Below are 19,921 nucleotides of genomic sequence, written 5' to 3' on the forward strand. Positions count from 1 at the left end.
CAAAATTAAAAGTTGGCAGGCAGGACCCCAATAAGCTCTCATCTTTCCACATGGATGCCAGGAGAGGAAGCAAAGGGGTTCACAGATGACGGGTTCCCAGCTGGCCCAGGCTGACTCCACGAAGCTGTTGGCAGGAGGATTTCCAAGTCTCATCAGGACTAGGCTGGTGAAGAAGGCCTTTTGCCGAGCTCAGAGCTGAAACGACTCCCTTGTGTCTGAAATTCACATGGTCACCGAGACCAGCTCTGACTCCCTGAACGCCTCTGTTGACAGTTTTCTGCCCATCTCTGCAACCATTATACACTTCCGGGCCTCACTCATACCAGCAGTCTCCTCATGGCTACCCTGCCTCCAGTCCTGCCCCCAACCGTGTCTACTTAGTAGCCAGTGCAAGTGAATTCAAAACCAGAAACCCTTAATAGGATCCCCAGTGCTGTTAGGGCAAAGTCCAGCCCCCTCACATGGCCTTCAAAGTCCCTACAGAAATGGCCCCTTATAACTTTTCCAGCCTCATTTCTGCAGATAGTTAACTCCCTGTCCCCAGACTACATGTGACCATCCATACCAATGGTCACAAGCTCCTTCAAGGGGACATGTTGTCCTTCATCTAACTCTTCAACCCCCTCTCCCCTCGGATGGATGTGCTGTGCTCCATGCCACTTTGGCTCTGGTTGATTCCTTCCAGCCTTAAGATCTCCACGGAATCATCACTTCCTCTACCAAAACCATTCACACCTCCCAACTGGTGGTGGTAGCCCTGCTTTGTGTCCTGCAGCACTCAATGCCCTTCATCTGAACATCTGTTCTGATAAAAGGAGATTGCTTTTCAATTTGCCTACCTTTAAGTCCCATGAAAAGTGAGGCTTTGTCTGCTTTGCCCTTTGTCATAGCCACAGCAAGTAGGACAACGCACGATACACGGTAAGGAAGGAAATAAAAATTTACGGAGTTTCTGGACTGGTTCAGTTTTTCTGGCCAGGATAACAGGACATCAAGGGTAGTAAGATGACTAGGGCGATCCTCACTGCCTCAAACCCAAGTCAAGGGGCAGGGTCTACATCATACTTTCAAAGCAGCTGCAGGGTTGGCCTTCAATTGGCCTATCCCCACCGGTGGTTTTTTATTCCTTCTCTTTTATGGATACAGAATATGAATAAACATTTATTGCCATGCAACACCTTATATCCTTTCAGCTCAAGACTTGGTGCGTTTTTGTCCACTTTACCTTTGGTCACAAAACTCTGAGTGGGTTGCTGATGCCGGGTCACTAGGAGCTCTGCCAAGACAGGGGCTTCTAAGCACTTCCCTCAAGTTCTAGGATCCTCACACTGTTCTGGGTATAGAAGCAGGAGAGTTTGTGGGATACCACCTGAAGACAACTACCCAGCATCCAGAACAGAGCTGATATACAGGCTCCTTCTTCCTCCTGCTCCTGACAGTGTGCCCCACAGCCTTCAGATCCATCCCAAAGAGAGCAAACGCCTCCCCCTGGAGGACTGCGATCATTTCTTATGGGGTGGGGGTTTCCCTGATGATGATGGGGACAAGGGCTACAAGATGTTTTGCCAACACTCATTTTTGTGAATTTGACTTACGATATCAAATCCCTCCTATTAATCATGTTCAGGGTCTCATCAGTTCTTGTTTCCTGAACCCAATGACTCCCCCCCCCCGCCCCCCCACAAAAGGTGGCAACTCTGAGGGATGGAGTTCATGAATAGTTAACTCATTCACTCTTATTAACTGACCATCTACTTGTGGTCCCCCAACAGCTTTGTCTATAGGACTAAAATGTCCTCTTAAACCTCCATGAAAACGTGGTCATGTATTTGGGGGCAATTATTAAAACACTTCTAGTAGTAAACCACCCGACTGAAATATCCCCTTGGAAGGATGCCTCATTGAATGGGTTTTAAAAGTATCCGTGGGCTCAGAGATCTAGAACAGTCAACACACAGTTACTGACTGACTACCATGTGATCCGTTTCTTTAGGGAAAAGATGTCACCTCTCTAGAAGTTCATATAAGGTAGAAAAGTAGGAGACTAATGTCAAAGACTAATACCTACACCATTTTCCACGCCAATGTTACCCCTCCCTGACTCCCTTCCTTTTTTTAACTTCAAATAGAAGTGGGTGATTGTAGGGGGCAACTAGGAGGCTTGGGTGGTTAAGCAACCTGATTCTTGGTTGTGGCTCAGGTCATGATCTCACGGTTTGTGGGTTCGAACCCCACGTCAGGCTCTACACTAACAGTGTGGAGCCTGCTTGGGATTTTCTCTCTTCCTCTCTCTCTGCCCCTCTCCTGCTCATACTCTCTCTCGCTCTCAAAATAAATAAATAAACTTAAATTTATAAAAAGAAGTGGGTGATTATAGATATCAAGGCAGGAAACCTTGGGTATCAAACTCTGCCACTGTCCTTGGCTCTGTGGGCCTCAGTATACCGCATATGGAGAATGGGGAAAAGGATACTACAGTTTCTAATAAGAATGCTTTAGGTCTCTTTGTTTGCTTTAGGAATAGATAGCTGAGCAGGTCTGGGAAACTGAGGGCTGTGTTTAAGCTGGGGCTGCAATTCCAGGACACTGGACCAAGAGCAGGCTGAGGCCGTGAAAGCTTTGAGGGCCCAGCAGCATCTGGAAGTCACTCTTTTTTTTAAGAATCAGGAGTCATTGCAAAGGACTCTTCCAAATCCCGTCCTGCCTCTTAGACAAGCGATTTATCAGTATCGGTGGGTAGGCAACCTTCAACAACAAAAAGCAACTTTCCTGCCCGGACTGCAGGGGGGCCGACACCAGCAAGCATTTCCAGAGACATTCCCGGGGCAACTGACAGCACTTCAAGCCACGGCTGACAGGTTACTACTGCTCCTTGTAGCTCGGGGGTCATGGGGAGCTGGCATTTGAAGCTCCTTTTGCGAATGAGAGGCAGAGGTGAGCTGGCAGGTTTTTGCTGGAGTTTGATGTGCAATATGCCACTTGCCCCAACAGCCCCGATCCTCCACTGACATTTCGTGGCCTGTCTCCAATCTCAGGCTTGAGGATCAGACAGTTTATTCCAGAGCTGGAGGGAATCATTTGAACCACACTAACTAGATCTTCACAAAGACAGAATCATTTTCAGGAGCCTCTGACTCTCTGCCAGAGCCCTGGGCTGGGTGTTTAGCTAAGCACTTTGGCCCAGGGTGGGGACAGCTTATTTTTCTTAATCACTAAGCTCTCTGAAATCCAACCCCTCAAATCCCAGATGGGTTACAAAGACCAGGCTCTTGCTATTCCTTCTTAGCCAGAGTCCTTGGAGGCTCCCCTCCTGCCCATGACACTCAATGAGCACCCGGTATGCACTGCGTTCTGTCCCTGGTGAAGGTGGTGACAGGCACCGCTTCTGAGTCTAGAGCCTGACATTCTTAAGGCAGACACGGAGAAGAAGGCGGTTATAGTAACCAGCGTCCCCCAAGCCCGGCCTTGCTGGACCATCGGCTCACCTTCCAGCTTTGCCTACAGGTCTCCTCTTGGACTGCTCTCTCACCCTCCCGCCCCCTCTCCCCTCACTGTGACAGTCACACAGGCATCTTTTTCTTATTTAAACACACCAGCCTGCCTTGGAGCCTTGGTCTATGTTATTTTCTCCATTTAGAACATACATTCTACCCTCCACTCTCCATTTAAAGGACACCTCCTCAGAAAGACCTTCCCTCACCATCCCCTACAAATCAAGCCTCCCTCTCTCTCTCCCTCACCCTCTCGCTCCCCCTCCCCCTCTATGAAATGACATATGTATTTGTTTGGTTATTTATTTCTGTCTCCCCTACCAGACTGTAACCTCCAAGTGAGCTGGAATGGTGTCTGTCCTGTTGCCCACCGCCATTTCCTGCACAGGGCCTAGAACAACTAGAAGTGTTCAAAACGTAGGTGGTGAACAACTGCACGAGTGAGCTTTTCTTTAAGAAATGACTATGGAGTAGGAAGGCAGCCGACTCTGGATGGCTTTGCTAGTAACTAGAGTGGGTCTGGGTTTAGTTTTAGTGGCAAGAGGAAGGCTGCCCAATCGTTTTAAGAGGGCGAGACGCACAAACAGGCCTTTATTACAGAATCATCCCCACCTCTCTGTCATGCAGAAATGGACTTTGGAGGCAAGGCAAAAGCAGACTGGACGTAAAAAGATGTATTAGGAGATGCCTATAAAAACCGAAGTCCTCACTACCTAGTGTGGTCCACTGACCACCAGCATGGACGTCTCTTGGGAAGTTGTTAGAAATGCAGATCTCAGGCCCCACACAAGACTTCCCATATCACAACCAGCTCCAGACAACCCTTCACATACTGAGAAGCTGGGCTTTGGGTGGAAGACAGTCCTGGCCGGATCTGCCTTTGGGGAGTGGGAGATAGGACTGATTCATCAGTGCCCCCCCCCAATACCCCACCAAAATCCACAACTACAGACATGTGCAGGGTGCCAGAAGCAAGCCCTGTGACTACAAACCATCTCAAACTGATTCCATCAGAGGTCAGGGACAGTAGGGGAAGGGGCAAGGGTAGGTATGCTGAGCCAAGTGGGCTCTTTAACCAGGATGTACTGACTGTGACCCTGGACAGAAAAGCTCTAATTCCCAGGGCAGGTCTGAAGTTGAGGATGTAAGGATTCTTGACTCTGGCTGTGAAGATGGGTGAACTTTTTGTATTCCCACAGTAAGTTTCCCGAGCATCTGGCACAGAGTGTGGCACATAAAAAGGGCCCAAATGATACTTGTTGAAAGAACAAACAAGCCGTCAAATAGTAAGGATGATATCGAGGTCCTAAAGCAGATTACATGGACCTGCATATAAGCAAGACCTACCTTCTGGCTTCCTGTTTAGCTATGCATATTCCCTTTAGTTAGAAAAATGTGAGAATCTAAAAGAATAAAACTCTTGCTTTCAGCGAACAAAAAATATATGGTCTGTGCAAAGAGAATCCGCAGGAACGCACGGCATTGCCTCGCAATAACCCAAATCAGCTTCTGGGGACAGTAGGCAGTGAGGGCCCTCCCAGGCCTGGGGGGATCTCCACAGGGCAGATGGTGAGGGGATCACAGGAACAGAAGCTGTCAGCTGTGTGTGCAGAGGGCGAGGGACCGAGAGGGATCTAGCAGAAAGGCCCAAGCTCAAGAACTGTAGGCGGTGTGGCCACAAGTGCCCAAGGTGTGGGTGACAGCCACTCTCTTTAGCCCCAGAATTCATCCCCAAGTGAGCCTCATACAGACAACAGGAGGAGAGAGAAAAGGGCTGGAGCTCCAGCCGCAGGAGACGGGCAGACACGAGCTACAGCAAACTCCAGAGACACCCATCGGCTGAGCTCTATGACTCACATCTTTGGAACAGCTTGCTACCTCACCTTCTCCAGGAAGCCTGCCTAGACTGACTTCAGGATCACAGGCCATTCTCACAATGATCCTTTCCCCATGGTTCTTGATCACTCCAGTTACATGGGAGGTAGGTAACGTTTTTATCTGGTCTCTTTGGCTCGAGAGTTTATTCACGTGGCAGCTTCTTGAGGGCAAGGCCCAAAAGCCCAACAAAACTAGGGATTCCCAGGCCCTACTTTTGGCACAGAGACTTGTCAGAACAGGCAGGCATGGGATATTCTGGATGACAGAAAAGACAACAGAGATGACTGACCTTGGAAGTGTAGGTGTGGCCATCGGAGCCGCAGACCATGGCTGACTGTGCGGCGGGGCAGGGCTTGCACTTCACCAGATTCGAAGGTCCAACCCAGTGTTTGTGGGCCACGTTTCCCTTCTTTTGCCTAAGGATGGAAAAAGAGGGGATAAATTCACTGAAGTTCCGGCTCCCATGGGTCTCACCTGCAAGGTACCTGGACAAAGGCCAACCGAATAAACGAAAGCGGTGGTCAAGCAGCCCGGCGCAACCTGGAGGCCTTTGCTGGTGTTCCCGTTTGAACCAACGTGCTGACAAGGGCAAGAGATTCTGTTCCAAAAGCCCAGGTTCAACCCACCAGACATACCAAGGACAACAATGTGGCCATTAAAAATAATGGAAAACATTACTTGGTTACATGAAAAGACATTCACAACACATTGAAAGAAACAAAGAGGGAGTGGCCCCATTAGCTCACTGAGACCCCAGTACAGCGTGTGGCACATCATGGATGACCCAGAAACAGCACCCCAGAGCTTCACAGTCTTCCGGGGCTGATGGAGAGCCTTCCCAGCTGGCTAACACACAGACAAGTCAGAGAGCAGTTTAGATAGAAACACATCTCCAAACGCAAGCAAATGACTTTATCGCAGCAGTGGAAAACGATCTCTGGATACATTTTGAAGCAATTCTGGTCCAGCTTCCAATTTGCCATTCTATAGAGGCTCTGATGTGATGTCACTTTCAACTGCTAAAATAATCAGAATTCTACTCTTCCATTCTGGCTCTGGTTTCCTCCATCCTAACCTGTGTCATAATGATAAATGGTGCTATTAGGATGGCTTATGTCCACGGAAAGAACCCCATCCCTGAATCATAAACCACTGAAAGAAAGGCCTGCAGTGATTGCCTCCTTTCCCCCCATGGTCTCCACTGTCCTAGCAAACTGCTGGGAGTAACTCTCATGCCTACGTGGCGAGTTCTAGGGGGAGGATAAGTGACTGTGGATGGACCATCCATCAGGTGATTATGGTGTCCTTCAAGTGCTTTGCCTTTGGAAGTCTTGCCTGGAGGCTAACATTTGGGCCCTGGAGTCAGAAAACATAAGTGCAAATCTCAGCTCTGCCACTAGCTCACTGTGTGATCTTGGCAGGACATTTAACCCTGGAACTGTAAGTCTGTCTCAGTTTCCTCATCTATACAATGGAGGAAAATAGAATCTACTTCAAGCCGGTGCTATGAAGATTAAATGAGGTGATGTACATACTCAGTATAACGCCTAAAAAAACACAAAGCAAGAAAAAAAGCAGCTATCACTATAATTCTTATTTGCCCCAATAACAAATGGGCGTGTAGAGGATGAAATTACCAATGCCTTAGAAATGTGACTTCATTCTAAGGCCCTAGGGTTGGAACGGCATTTAATCCCCTGGGAGAACTCATGGGGCCAAAGAAGAAAATCTTTTCAATCAGGCATGGAATAAATCTCCAGCTCATTACAAATATGGGTTTGGGGTGTGAGGTAATCCACATTCTTCCAAACGAAGGAAAGTGACCTAGGAAAAGCACCCACCAACTTGGTTCTTATTCAATCTCAGACCTTCCCTAGCAATATGGGGGAGGCTGTAAAAGGAGGAAGGTCTGTTTGAGAAATTACCTTTGAGGTTGGCCAGGTACCCGCAGCCAAACCCTTGAGGCCATCAGGGATCCCAGGCTGGATGGGCCACAAGGCTGGGCCTGTCTGACCGATAAACTGACGAAGGAGGTCCTATAGGGATGCTATAAGATCACCTAGTCCAGTTTACTCATGTTACTAATGATGGGAAGTGAAGCCCAAGTTGGGCAAGAGCCTTGCCCAAAGTCGGGAAGATAACTGGTGGCCTGGCCTATGATGACGTTCGTACAGCTGCACAGTGGCCAAGGATGAATCTATTCTTCAGCCCACGCCAGTCATGCCTAGATTACGAACTTGAAATTTCTTTGGGGGCACCTATGTGTTTGTCACTTGTGGTCCTCTCTCCAATGCCTCCCTGCTTCTGTAGCAGGTACCTACCTTGTCCTTGCCTCCCTGTCTGGAAAAAAAAAATTGCATTTCTAATTCATATGGACATGATTACCTATTACCCTTTGCCAAACATACTTTACTCATTCAAGGTTTGTTCTGGACTTGAGAGAACGGGATGATGGCTGATGGGACTCCACGTAGCGGACAAGCAGGCTGTCAGCACGGGGTTAACGTGAGAGCCCATGAGTCCTTCAGCAGAACACCACACATTTATCATCATTCACACAGCAGACTGTCTGACACTGATGAAGAATCAACAAATATACGCAGCAGTTCTGGCATCTGGCAGGCCCTCTCCTGGGCTGGTCCCCAGTGTGCATGCCCACTGCTGAAACAATTCTTGTGATGAGTTCCCAGAAAGGGGCTATAAAATCCAAAGAGCGGGCAGCTTTGCTGGAGCAGACATCACCACGTGCGATGATGCCACATAGGAAAGGAGCTGAGCCAAAGGGAGAGGAGGGAGAAGTAAATGCGGAGCTGAGCCAATGGCTTTGAGAAAAAGATGGAATCATGTACTATCAGTTAATGACAGATCATGCCTGGTGGACCTGAACTTCACCATTAAACCAAGTTCACTGTGGGGACACAAAGAGATAGGGCTGGCTTGTGCTTACCAGCAAGCCTGGTGCAGCATGAGGGCTCCATATATGCCTGTGGGGTGAGGGGGTGGGTCTCTATGTGCCGACCAATGCCATGGTTTCTCAGAAGTGAATCACAGAATAGCAGACTTTCAGAAACACAAAACACCTTAAAACTAATCTAGCCTAAGAACTCTAATTTATAAATGAGGAATTAGACACAGACGGGCAATGACTTGGCCAGTGTGACACAGAAATAGAGCAAAGCAGGGGCACCTGGGTGGCGCAGTCGGTTAAGCGTCCGACTTCAGCCAGGTCACGATCTCGCGGTCCGGGAGTTCGAGCCCCGCGTCAGGCTCTGGGCTGATGGCTCAGAGCCTGGAGCCTGTTTCCGATTCTGTGTCTCCCTCTTTCTCTGCCCCTCCCCCATTCATGCTCTGTCTCTCTCTGTCTCAAAAATAAATAAACGTTAAAAAAAAATTAAAAAAAAAAAGAAATAGAGCAAAGCTACCTCACATACACTTGTTGGAACAAGGCTATCCTGGAAATGACTAAATACGGCTCTGGGACCATTTAAATTCTTATTTTGGCATCTTTAGTTTCATCACTAGGCTCAGTTTTATAAATAAAGCTTCTCTGAAACATTGCCCCTGGCTCTACACCTGCAAAGAAGCAAGCTGAACACACCCAACGTCTGGTGGTCATCGAGGTACCACGTTTGACCTCTCCGAGGATGCCTCAGGGACTAGAGCCCAACCCGACCTAAATTTTCACAGTTCCAATGAAACAAGAATACCTGTTATATCAGAGCAAACTCGGATGTTCTTTACCTCCCTGGGACTCCAGTGGAAATGGCACCCAAACCTCTGGTCTGCATCCAGAGACCATATTATATGAAGTTTTGGGCAAGTATATGTGAACCCATGGAGGCATAACTTCCCTGGCTATTGTGTATATTTTAACCCCCACAATTCAGTAAAGACCCTAAAAATTAACCAACCCAGCCGATGCAGGGGACCAACTCTTCTGACTTTAACGTATTTTACTTCTTGAGTCAAAGAATGAAATCCTACGAAGTGTCTTGAAGGCATTGCTATACCCAGTGTCATAGACATTTATTACCTGGGGTGACACAAGCAATTTAATCTGGAAAGCAGGTCCTACCAGCCTTTCAAATGGCCATGAAGCCCTAACTCCATCCTGGCGTAGCTGGTGCTAGGGACAGCCACACTTCCTACCCTACTGACAGCACCACAAAGAAAATCCCAACCTACAAGCACCCTATGAAGGAGAGAAGACAGACAACTGGAAGGTCACAGGCATTTCTTATTTTCTTGGGCTTAACTACTTATTCTTAATCTTTTTTTAAGATTACCAAAATTCCCAACATTTATGTTTCTGAAGCAGAGTGATTCTCAAGTACAAATCTGATGATGTGACCCCTATACTTAGAACCTCTGTCTTTGCCCCACCTCCTAAGAGCACAGTCTGATTTCCTAGTTTTTGGTATTAAACTGACTGAGCCTACCTTTACAGGGTCAATATCTGCTTTTCTCCCCTCTCCAATACATACAAACCCCCCTACACACGCACATACACATGGACCACTACCACCAAGTATTTTTGTTCCAGCCCCCCTCTACTGTTTCCCAGAGCCCACCAAGGATCTTCGTGTCCCTGGACCAGCATGTGGGCTTCTTCTCAGTCTGACACGTCTTCTTTACAAACCCACACTTCTCCCCTCCATCCTCTCTGCCTCCATAAGGCTTTCTTCAAGGCCCCACCCAAAACCCCCCTCCCCCAGGAAGTCTTGTAGGGCTCCTCCACAGGCAGCCAGGCTGCACGCCCATGACACCATGGTCCTATGAACACGCCTGCTCAGGCTCCTGACTAGTCTCTAAGGGAGAACATTGCTTCAACTTAACCAAATTATTATAGTTATTCTGACAGAATATGGTGTATGCTCAGACTAAAAGCCTTGGAGCCCATCCTGCACATCTCCCTTTTCTGCCCTCACCACTTTCCCCCATCATTCAGTCCTACTGATCCAACAGCAGCCAGCCATATGAGCCTCTTACAGGTTTCTTTCATGTGCCATGCAAATTCAAGTCTATATGCCTGGGCAAATGCTTTTTGCCTGCATGGCACATGTCTGCCCCTCGTTCAAGGTTCAAATCAACTACCTTTCATGAAGTATCTCCTGATCCTGTGAGTTCTACCTCAAGCAGAATCGACCATGACATCATCTGTTCCAACATTACACCTTGTTCAGATGCAACTGTGACATTCACTATAGCATAAGTCTCTCTTTTTGAGTCTCTCTTCCTCAATATAGTATGCACTCCTCAAGGGTAGTGACTACGTCTCATCATTTTTATGCTCCTGGGTTGGAAACATGGGCAACCCCCAACACATGACTTTTTTCAGTGAAATAAGTGAATTTATTAATCTGGACCTTTAGAACTTTCTCCTTTAATATCTGGACATTATTATCACTAATGAGAACACAAACATATGATGTGGTTTTAAACAACAAGAATTCAACAGACTTAGACATCCTAAGTCAGGGTTGCCTGGGTGGCCCAGATGGCTGAGCATCCAATTCTTGATTTCAGCTCAGGTCATGATCTCACAGTTCTTTAGTTCAAGCCCCATGATGGGCTCTGTGCTATCAGCACAGAGCCTGCTTGGGACTCTCTGTCTCCCTTTCTCTCTCTGTCTCCCACCTGCATGTGCTCTCTCTCTCTCTCTCTCTGTTGAAAAATAAATAAACTTTTTAAAAAAGAAACTAGACCACTTTCTTACACCATTCACAAAAATAAACTCAAAATGGATAACGGACCTGAATGTGAGACAGGAAACCATCAAAACCCTAGAGGAGAAAGCAGGAAAAAACCTCTCTGACCTCAGCTGCAGCAATTTCTACTTGACACATCTCCAAAGGCAAGGCAATTAAAAGCAAAAGTGAACTATTGGGACCTCATGAAGATAAAAGGCTTCTGCACTGAAAAGGAAACAATCAACAAAACTAAAAGGCAACCAACGGAATGGGAAAAGATATTTGCAAATGACATATCGGACAAAGGGCTAGTATCCAAAATCTGTAAAGAGCTCACCAAACTCCACACCCGAAAAACAAATAATCCAGTGAAGAAATGGGCAGAAGACATGAATAGACACTTCTCTAAAGAAGACATCCAGATGGCCAACAGGCACATGAAAAGATGCTCAACGTTGCTCCTCATCAGGGAAATACAAATCAAAACAACACTGAGATATCACCTCACACTGGTCAGAATGGCTAAAATGAACAAATCATGAGACTATAGATGCTGGAGAGGATGTGGAGAAATGGGAACCCTCTCGCACTGTTGGTGGGAATGCAAACTGGTGCAGTCGCTCTGGAAAAGTGTGGAGGTTCCTCGAAAAGTTAAAAATAGATCTACCCTATGACCCAGCAATAGCACTGCTAGGAATTTACCCAAGGGATACAGGAGTGCTGATGCATAGGGGCACTTGTACCCCAATGTTGATAGCAGCACTTTCAACAATAGCCAAATTAGGGCAAGAGCCTAAGTGTCCGTCAACTGATGAATGGATAAAGAAATTGTGGGGGCGCCTGGGTGGCTCAGTCGGTTAAGCATCCGACTTCAGCTTAGGTCATGATCTCACAGCTTCTGAGTTCAAGCCCCATGTCAGGCTCTGTGCTGACAGCTCAAAGCCTGGAGCCTCTTCAAATTCCATGTCTTTCTCTCTCTCTCTGTCCCTCCCCCGCTCACACTTTGTGTCTCTTAAACATTAAAAAATTTTTTTTAAAAAATAAAAAAAAAAAGAAATTGTGGTTTATATACACAATGGAATACTACGTGGCAATGAGAAAGAATGAAATCTGGCCTTTTGTAGCAACGTGGATGGGACTGGAGAGTGTTATGCTAAGTGAAATAAGTCAGGCAAACAAAGACAGATACCATATGTTTCCATTCATATGTGGATCCTGAGAAACTTAAGAGAAGACCGTGGGGGAGGGGAAGGAAAAAAAAAAGGTTAGAGAGGGAGGGAGCCAAACCATGAGAGAGTCTTAAAAACTGAGAACAGGGGCGCCTGGGTGGCGCAGTCGGTTAAGCGTCCGACTTCAGCCAGGTCACGATCTCGCGGTCCGTGAGTTCGAGCCCCGCGTCAGGCTCTGGGCTGATGGCTCAGAGCCTGGAGCCTGTTTCCAATTCTCCCTCTCTCTCTGCCCCTCGCCCGTTCATGCTCTGTCTCTCTCTGTCCCAAAAATAAATAAACGTTGGAAAAAAAAAAAAAAGAAAAAAAAAAACTGAGAACAAACTGAGGTTTGATGGGGGGTGGGAGGCAGGGAAGGGTGGGTGATGGGTAGTGAGGAGGGCACCTTTTGGGATGAGCACTGGGTGTTGTATGGAAACCAATTTGACAATAAATTTCATATAAAAAAAAAAGAAACCCTAAGTCCAACTTGAAAAGCAAAAATTTCTGACGACAACTACGAAGTGGGTGGAGGGAACTCTCCTATGCATCTCAGGGCTGAAAGACCTTCTGTATTCCAGAGATCAGACCACTTCTCAGGCTGGGTAAGGATCCTTATGTAGTGCTTCCAAATTCCCAAGAGATATTAATTTTTAGGACTTAGGAGTGAATGAGAAATATGAATTCTCAGGAATCCTCAACTATTCCTGGAAGCATAAGTTTTTCTACCTCCTTCACACTCTTTTATTTACATGTTTTTTAAACAAATAGGAAATGTTAAGTTTAGTACTGTTTACCAAGCAACGTAGCCTGAAGTGAAAATTCAAACAGTGGAAATCATCAGCAAGCATTATCGGGCAGTACTCAAATGATGGCAAAGCTCATGTTGATAGTCTCAATTTCAAGAGACTATCTTGTTCCAAAACTACTTTGTTCCAAAACTATTCTTTTGAACACCACTCAGAGGACTTCTCTCAAGTATAGTATGCAAATACATTTATTAGTATTCCTATTATTTACAAGAGCAACTCACACCCTTTCAAGAGGGCAGCAGCTACCAGCAAGACTGACCAGACTGTCACTGCTCTTGCCAACGTGTCCCTGTCCTAGTTCTTAGAAATGTCAACCTTAACCTTCAAGTCCACACACCAAGGATTTCCTGCTCTTGCTTCCCACTGGACCCTGCCACTCTTCGTGCAGATATCCCTACCCTCAGCAATCAAGATAAGTCGCACCTCCTGCCACTTCCCCACTTCGGTTGACACCAAAGAGGGCAGGGATGACATCCGTTGTGGCCCAATTTCACTTGGCTATGGCCAGAGTGGAGCCACAGCCAGTGCCTACAGCAAAACAGTGGCTGGAAAGACTCTTCCGGAATAATCTTTTCAGCAATAAGTAGATGTACAGGTATCTATTTCCTGACATCCATCCCACAGGATGAAATTCAACAATCTGTGTCAAAAAATTTTACTGATACATTGGGGGTGGGGGCTGCCAAGAGTATATGTAGCACTGCTGACTTTCTTCTTCTGGTTATAGAAGAAAGCCCCTTCATTGTATCTAATACCTTGGTATTCCAACGGGTTTGCCTAACTTTAGATACAATTATTTCACTCTATATGAACAGCTAGTCAAAGAGTAAAGCACTGCCTGATAGTAATGAACAGGAGCAGGACTCCAGGAGTTTTATGTGACTATGACCTGCCAGGCTGAGCGCCTTGAACACACCCCCCTGACTCCTCACACACCATAACCCTCTGACAGTAGATGCCGTATGACCCCATTTTACAGAAGGGAGAAGTTGAGGCTCACGTAGCCAGTCCCAGTCCCACGACCTTTGCCCCTGTCCTGTCTGTGCTCTCTCATCAGCTCTAAGGCAGACCTGTCAGCTCAGAGGCCTGAGAACCCGCCCAGGGAGGGTCCCGTCCCAGGAAGCCCCATGTTTGTTTGCTGGCAGCCAGCATCACGTGCATTTTATTCTCTTGTTAATATCAAACTGCCCATTCAAAAACAAGATTGAATTTGTTTGCAAAATCAGAACTAATTGCTTCCAAAACAAGGATGGAGGACACTCAGACAGCCGACGTGGTGGCTATTTTGAACCAGAGACAAAATAATGAATGTTAATTGAAATGAAAAACATGTTAACCACTGAAATAATCTGTCAAGTAAAATGATGCTATAATTCCTCCGTTGTTAGGGTTATTTGAGTCATTATACAAAGTCATAAAATTACACAGGAAGAGCATAATGGCCTGTGTCATTTACAAAAGCTGCTTTGATGACAGAGACAGGCTCTCATGTGAGACACTCTCTATCCTGGTATCTATGGGCTCCTGAATCCCCATCGTCTTCCAAAGGAAGAAGATTACAGATGCAAGATCCTGTTCAAAGAGAGGCCAATTTTTCGAATAAACAGTGCCCACTAGAGAACAACAGGAAAAGCTCTCAGTATGCATGGAGTAACTATGGTGTGCCTCTGAGTGTCCTAAGTGCTACTGGGCACCCGCATGGTATAAAGATGTGTTTACAGATACTTGAGACTTCAAAGGGCAAATACATACTAAGAGCAGCTATGCATTTATGAGGACCTACTCTTCTGCTGATGCTGTTACTACCACCAATAACAGCTAACATGTTTTGAGCTCTCCCAATGTTCCAGGTACTGTTTTAAGCCCTCCACACAATATGCCAACATCACCAAGAGGGAGAAGAGATGTCATGGGACACGGGGAGCTGTGTTGGGGCGGGGGATGAGTCAGGGAGACTGTGGGAGCAAAGCAGACCTGAGGGGATGGGAAGGACCGCTCATGGTGGGTCCCAGTCATCAGGGGTGGACATCCCACTGATCCACTGATTCAAACTGACACGTCAACCACCAGAAAGCCAGCACCTCTGTGTGCCTTTTCCCCACCTGACTTGATCCAGTTCACAGGCATGCTTGCAACCCCTCATCAAAAAGGTTTCCAAAGTACCTTCAAACTCAGAGGAAAACTACGTATTTTTAAAGTCTTAGAGCAGAATCACAGCCACCAAAAAATCATGGGCCTGGTATGCAAGGAATTCCAAAAGCAGGAACATCTTTCCAGGTGTATGTGAATGTCAATGTGAGTCTCCATGACCTGCCCGTCACCTGAGCTGTGTAAAGGCCGAGGCAGCTGGGGATGAATCTACTCTTCGGAGATGAGAAGATTCAACAGCCAGATGAGAGTTTCCAACAACACTGTGCGTGCAGGTGTAACTGAACTCAAAGTGATGAATAAGATACACACCAAAGGGAAACAACTGTCAGCAGGGGAGGCCCGACGGTATGAGAAAGGGAACTTCCGCTTTTTTACTCTCCATGTCTATTATTTGACTCTCTCACAACCATGTGCTGTTGGTCTAATTTGTTCCAAATCTAAAAAGGAAATGCATTTTCAGGGGGTCATGGGTGGTTCAGTTGGTTAAGCATCTGACACTTGATTTTGGCTCAGGGCATGATCTCAGTTCGTGCGTTTGAACCCCGCATTGGGCTCTGTGCTGACACCACAGAGCCTGCTTGAGGTCCTCTCTCTTCCTATCTCTCTGCTCCTCTGTCTCTCTCTCTCTCTCTCTCTCTCTCTCTCTCTCTCAAAATAAACTTTAAAAAAATTTTTTTAAAAGAAACGTATTTTCAGAATTTTTAAAGAAATGCATGTTGCCAAACCCACATCTGACTGCCAGTTCCCCATATCTCCAGTTTTGTTTAAAGAAACTAGCAGTTTCTAGTTTCCAGGTGGTTGGAATGGAAGAAAGATCTGCTAGGCACAGGAAGGAAGGCTGAAAGAAAGGGAGTTAGTTGACCTGGATAAAGGTGACCGGGCCTCAAAGGTTTCATTGAAGACTCAGGGGTCAGATCACTATAACTGAACTAAATTTCTAAATTATTTTGATGGTTTTTTCAAGGAAAGCTATAAAAAAATTAGGTATAAACATTCTAAACGCAGCTAGGATTATAGACATAGTCTTGACTTTTTCAGTAAACACTTATTAATCACCCACTGTGTGCCAGAAATCGGGCAAAGAATTCAAAGATAATGCTAGCATTGTAACTGATAGACTTCTAATGAATGCATATCGCATGTAACCATTATTACTAAAGCGTAAAGATCATAATTACTCTGAATGTCTGCACTGATTTGAGGTAGGTATTTCCTTAAATTAATTCTTTTATTCTTATTCACATCTTGAGACACTACAGATTCTCACGGACTGCTAACTTTTCCAAGAAAATCTCCACACAGCAAGAAATTTGCTGTCCATTTCAGGAACCCCCCCCCCCAAGCCATCGTACCTTTACGAGTGCCAGAGCCATGTGCGTGGCCAAAAGGGCACGAAGAAAAGGAACTTGCAAGACAACAAACACAGATGTCGTCTTTCTCCCATTTTTTCGACATTACCTGAAATCAAGGTTTCCTTACACTTGAAACCAAATATATATTATGTCCAGGGATCCTACTTCTAGCCTAGACTATGTTCTGGGTGTTTCCTGACCAGATGAGGAAGATTAGCAGGCTGATGTGATTATGTAAATTCCACTAACAGGTTGGAGTCATCTCCCATTAAGAGAGTGACAGAGCATGGCCAGCAGACCCAAGGGGCTCTGGGAGGCAGAGACAGTGGGGGTTTAATTCAGAGTTCAGCCTGGTGAACGAATGTGGCCATGGGGACCTACAAGTAACAAAAATCTGCGTATGTGAGCACACACACGCACACAGAGACACATACAGGGCCCGAGTAAGACTGCTTTGTGAAGGAAAATGCCAAGCCAGCAGTGTAATAGCAAGCTATTAGGGAAATGTAAGTGAACGCTTGAGCTTTCTTTATTCCAGTAGGATAATGGATAGTGGTGTACTCACTTAAAAAAATCTATTTCTTCCTAAAAGGGGGCAGAAAAGAAACTGTGACTATTAGCCAGTGACCTTTGGCAGCCCTGTTTGATTTCTTGTTTTACTGCTCTCCTTTGTTTGCTGGCCCAATAAAGAGAGGTCCCTTTCCAGCCCTGAGATCTTAGTGGAAATCTTTAGCAATGGACATGCTAATTGGAAAAAATCAAATGATAATCAAGCAAGACCGAGGCTGAGAATTTCATTTGGCCTCCCTGCTTGAGCTTTTATAATCCTGAGCCTTTGCAGGAGGGGCCGGAACAACTGAGGGTTGTGCTAACACAGCTTCCAGCTAAGTGTGAGCTTAGGTGTGCGCACAAGGGTGAGGGGAAGCGTGTGCCCTTTCACCATCAGCTCGGTGGCTATAAGCTGTGAAAACATGTGCTTGCATTCCTGGGACACAATTAATTATTATGGGCATGTGCAAGAGAGAGAGAGAGAGAATATCCACATTTGTTTTAGAGTCACCAGCAGCAAAGCACCCTGTTCTGGGACGGCTGTGGAGGATCCACCTTAGGAAGAACAAGCTAGCAAAATGAAGCCAGTGCGGGTAGACCGCACTGCATCCGGGACACTGCTCTTTCCAAGACAGGCCCAGAGACAGACAGGAAGCTGACAGGCTCATGGTGTTCGAGGAGATGGACACCATCACCCTCACACCATCAAGAGCGGCCGTTCTCCAAAAGCGCTGCAGGAGGCAGAAACAGCCACACCAAGCATCGTGACGAGCCCTCAACCTGAAAGCTCTCTTCCCAGTGTCACAGGACAGAAGCTGGAGCCTTGACAAGGCTCTGTGGCCTTCACTGCAGGGGAACGTTCTGGACAGGTGGCCAGGAACTAAGGCTAACTCCACAGGCTTGGGTGTTTTCTAACGCTGATCTTCCCCTGCCACAACTGTCCCACCCTTTTGCAAGCGCCCACTCAAATACCACCTCCCTCTGAGGGTATTTCAGACATGCTACCCCTTCTTCCAAATCCCTTGGATGTGTCCTGCAGCTTTTTATCACCAGTCACTGAGCTCTCCTCAGTCAGGTTCCCAGCTGTTTCCATGCACAGACACGATGCTCCAGAATGGGTTGGCACGGCGAAGAGTGAATCAGCACGTCCCAATGCTATTCCACAGCAGAACCTGGACCAACGTGCAGAAGTCACCAACAGAAAAAAACTTTCAACTCACTGTAAGCAAGATGCCTCATACAGTGAGTGAGAGCAGTACAGAGACACATCGTCTGTCTGAGAAGGCTGGGGAAGGAGGCTCTTAATGGTCAGAGGTCACCTAGAGGCAGGGGGTTCTACAGAAGGCACATGATGATTTGTGTAAGCACTCCTCTATGGCTGGACAGTGAGGAGTTTGTTCCATTTCTGCAATATTGTCATCGAGAGCACTGAATACTCTCGGATATAAATCTTAATGTGCATCTCTCTTTATATCCATGAGACAGATTTTTCCAAAATGGAACCATGGGGTCAATGAGGCCAAAATGCCCACCAGAAATGTGGCACCAACTTACACAGCCATCGACAGCACCTTGCCGGGACCACTATCCCCTTACCCCAACCTTCCACCCTGCAGGTTTCTACCACGTACTGCTCTGAAGCCAAGTGTTTGGCCACACCACCAAAGGTGCACAAGTAATCGACCGAGTCATGAAGAGCGACAAACCAACGCTGCCCCAGAATACCAGGTGAAAACGTGGCACATGGAGAAACTGGTAAAGTTGAAGAGTGGATAGATCAGGAGGAAATCAAACATCACCCCGATGTGTTCCTGTCGGTGAGCAGGTCACTGTGGGCTCACACTGGAGAGCAGCAGCTCCTCCGAGCAGGTGAGTAGCTCACTGCCCAGCCCCTCTGCACCAGGCTTCACCCCAGGTCGGAGAAGGACCCAAAAGAAGGCTGCCTGCTGCCTTCCCGGGCTTCCCTCTTGCTGAGCAAGCAACATGGGCCACACACAGCCCTGCTCAGTCTTGTTCTGAAGGCGGAAGGGCCAGTCCCATGGCCCGAGGGATGGAGGGGTCAGACCTCCTAGAGAAGAGATTCTGGAGCCTGCAAGCCTCCTGGACGAACCAGAAGGATGAATTTAAGCCAGTCTCAGGGGAGCTGCAGGGGAGGAGTGCCAATCTAGGCAGGCCTTGCTCCCGACAGCTGCCAGAGTGGATGCCCAGTATGTGCTCCTTCCTTCCCTAAGGCAGAATCAAAGGCCGTTCTGAAGCACTCTCAAGAACAAACCTCCAGCTCTGAGAGACTCAGGAGCTCAATAAGACACATGACATCTTAATACCTCCAAGGCCAAGCGGCTGACCTTTAGCTGTGTCCAATCTCTTAGGACAGAGACAGGACGGGCAAAGAGACAGGGCACCACAGGAGCAGGCCACCAGGTCAGGACAGAGTGCAGAGTCTGGACTACATTGTTCCTTCCCAAGAACAGGGCCACTTTCACACCAGACTGACACATTGCCTCCTGTTTCCCTGTGTGTGTGTGGGGGGGGGGGGGTCACAGGGACATTCTGAGCATTTCCCAGGTGTTCAAGAATGTGGTACAACATAAGACAACCCTCGCCTGACTTGGAGCATTGCTTTGTGACTCACTGACCGATCCGAGCTCCTCATTAAAGACACCAGCCTGGCCCTGCATCCCCGGCTTCCTTCTCAACTTAACTGACGCGTTTATCCCTTTAATAGGTCATGAACATGTGCCAAGACCTGAGCTCATGCTCCAGAGGGAGTGCGGGCAGTGCAAGTAACAGAGG

At 47.1% G+C, this 19,921-nt stretch overlaps 1 protein-coding gene across 1 annotated transcript in view; it reads right to left on the reverse strand.

Annotated features, from left to right (window-relative positions):
- SPOCK1 (SPARC (osteonectin), cwcv and kazal like domains proteoglycan 1) overlaps nt 1-19,921 on the reverse strand; it is a 514,360-nt gene that overhangs the window by 126,347 nt on the left and 368,092 nt on the right. Inside the window, exon 4 of the mRNA XM_047085004.1 lies at nt 5,659-5,785. Coding sequence (XP_046940960.1) covers nt 5,659-5,785 — 127 coding nt within the window. The remainder of the gene's footprint in view (nt 1-5,658; nt 5,786-19,921) is intronic.

The sequence above is a fragment of the Lynx rufus genome, unplaced genomic scaffold (genome assembly GCF_022079265.1).
Source record: "Lynx rufus isolate CCGP_SWC_20201006 ecotype Redwood Valley unplaced genomic scaffold, mLynRuf1.p SCAF_1, whole genome shotgun sequence".
NCBI lineage: Eukaryota > Metazoa > Chordata > Mammalia > Carnivora > Felidae > Lynx > Lynx rufus.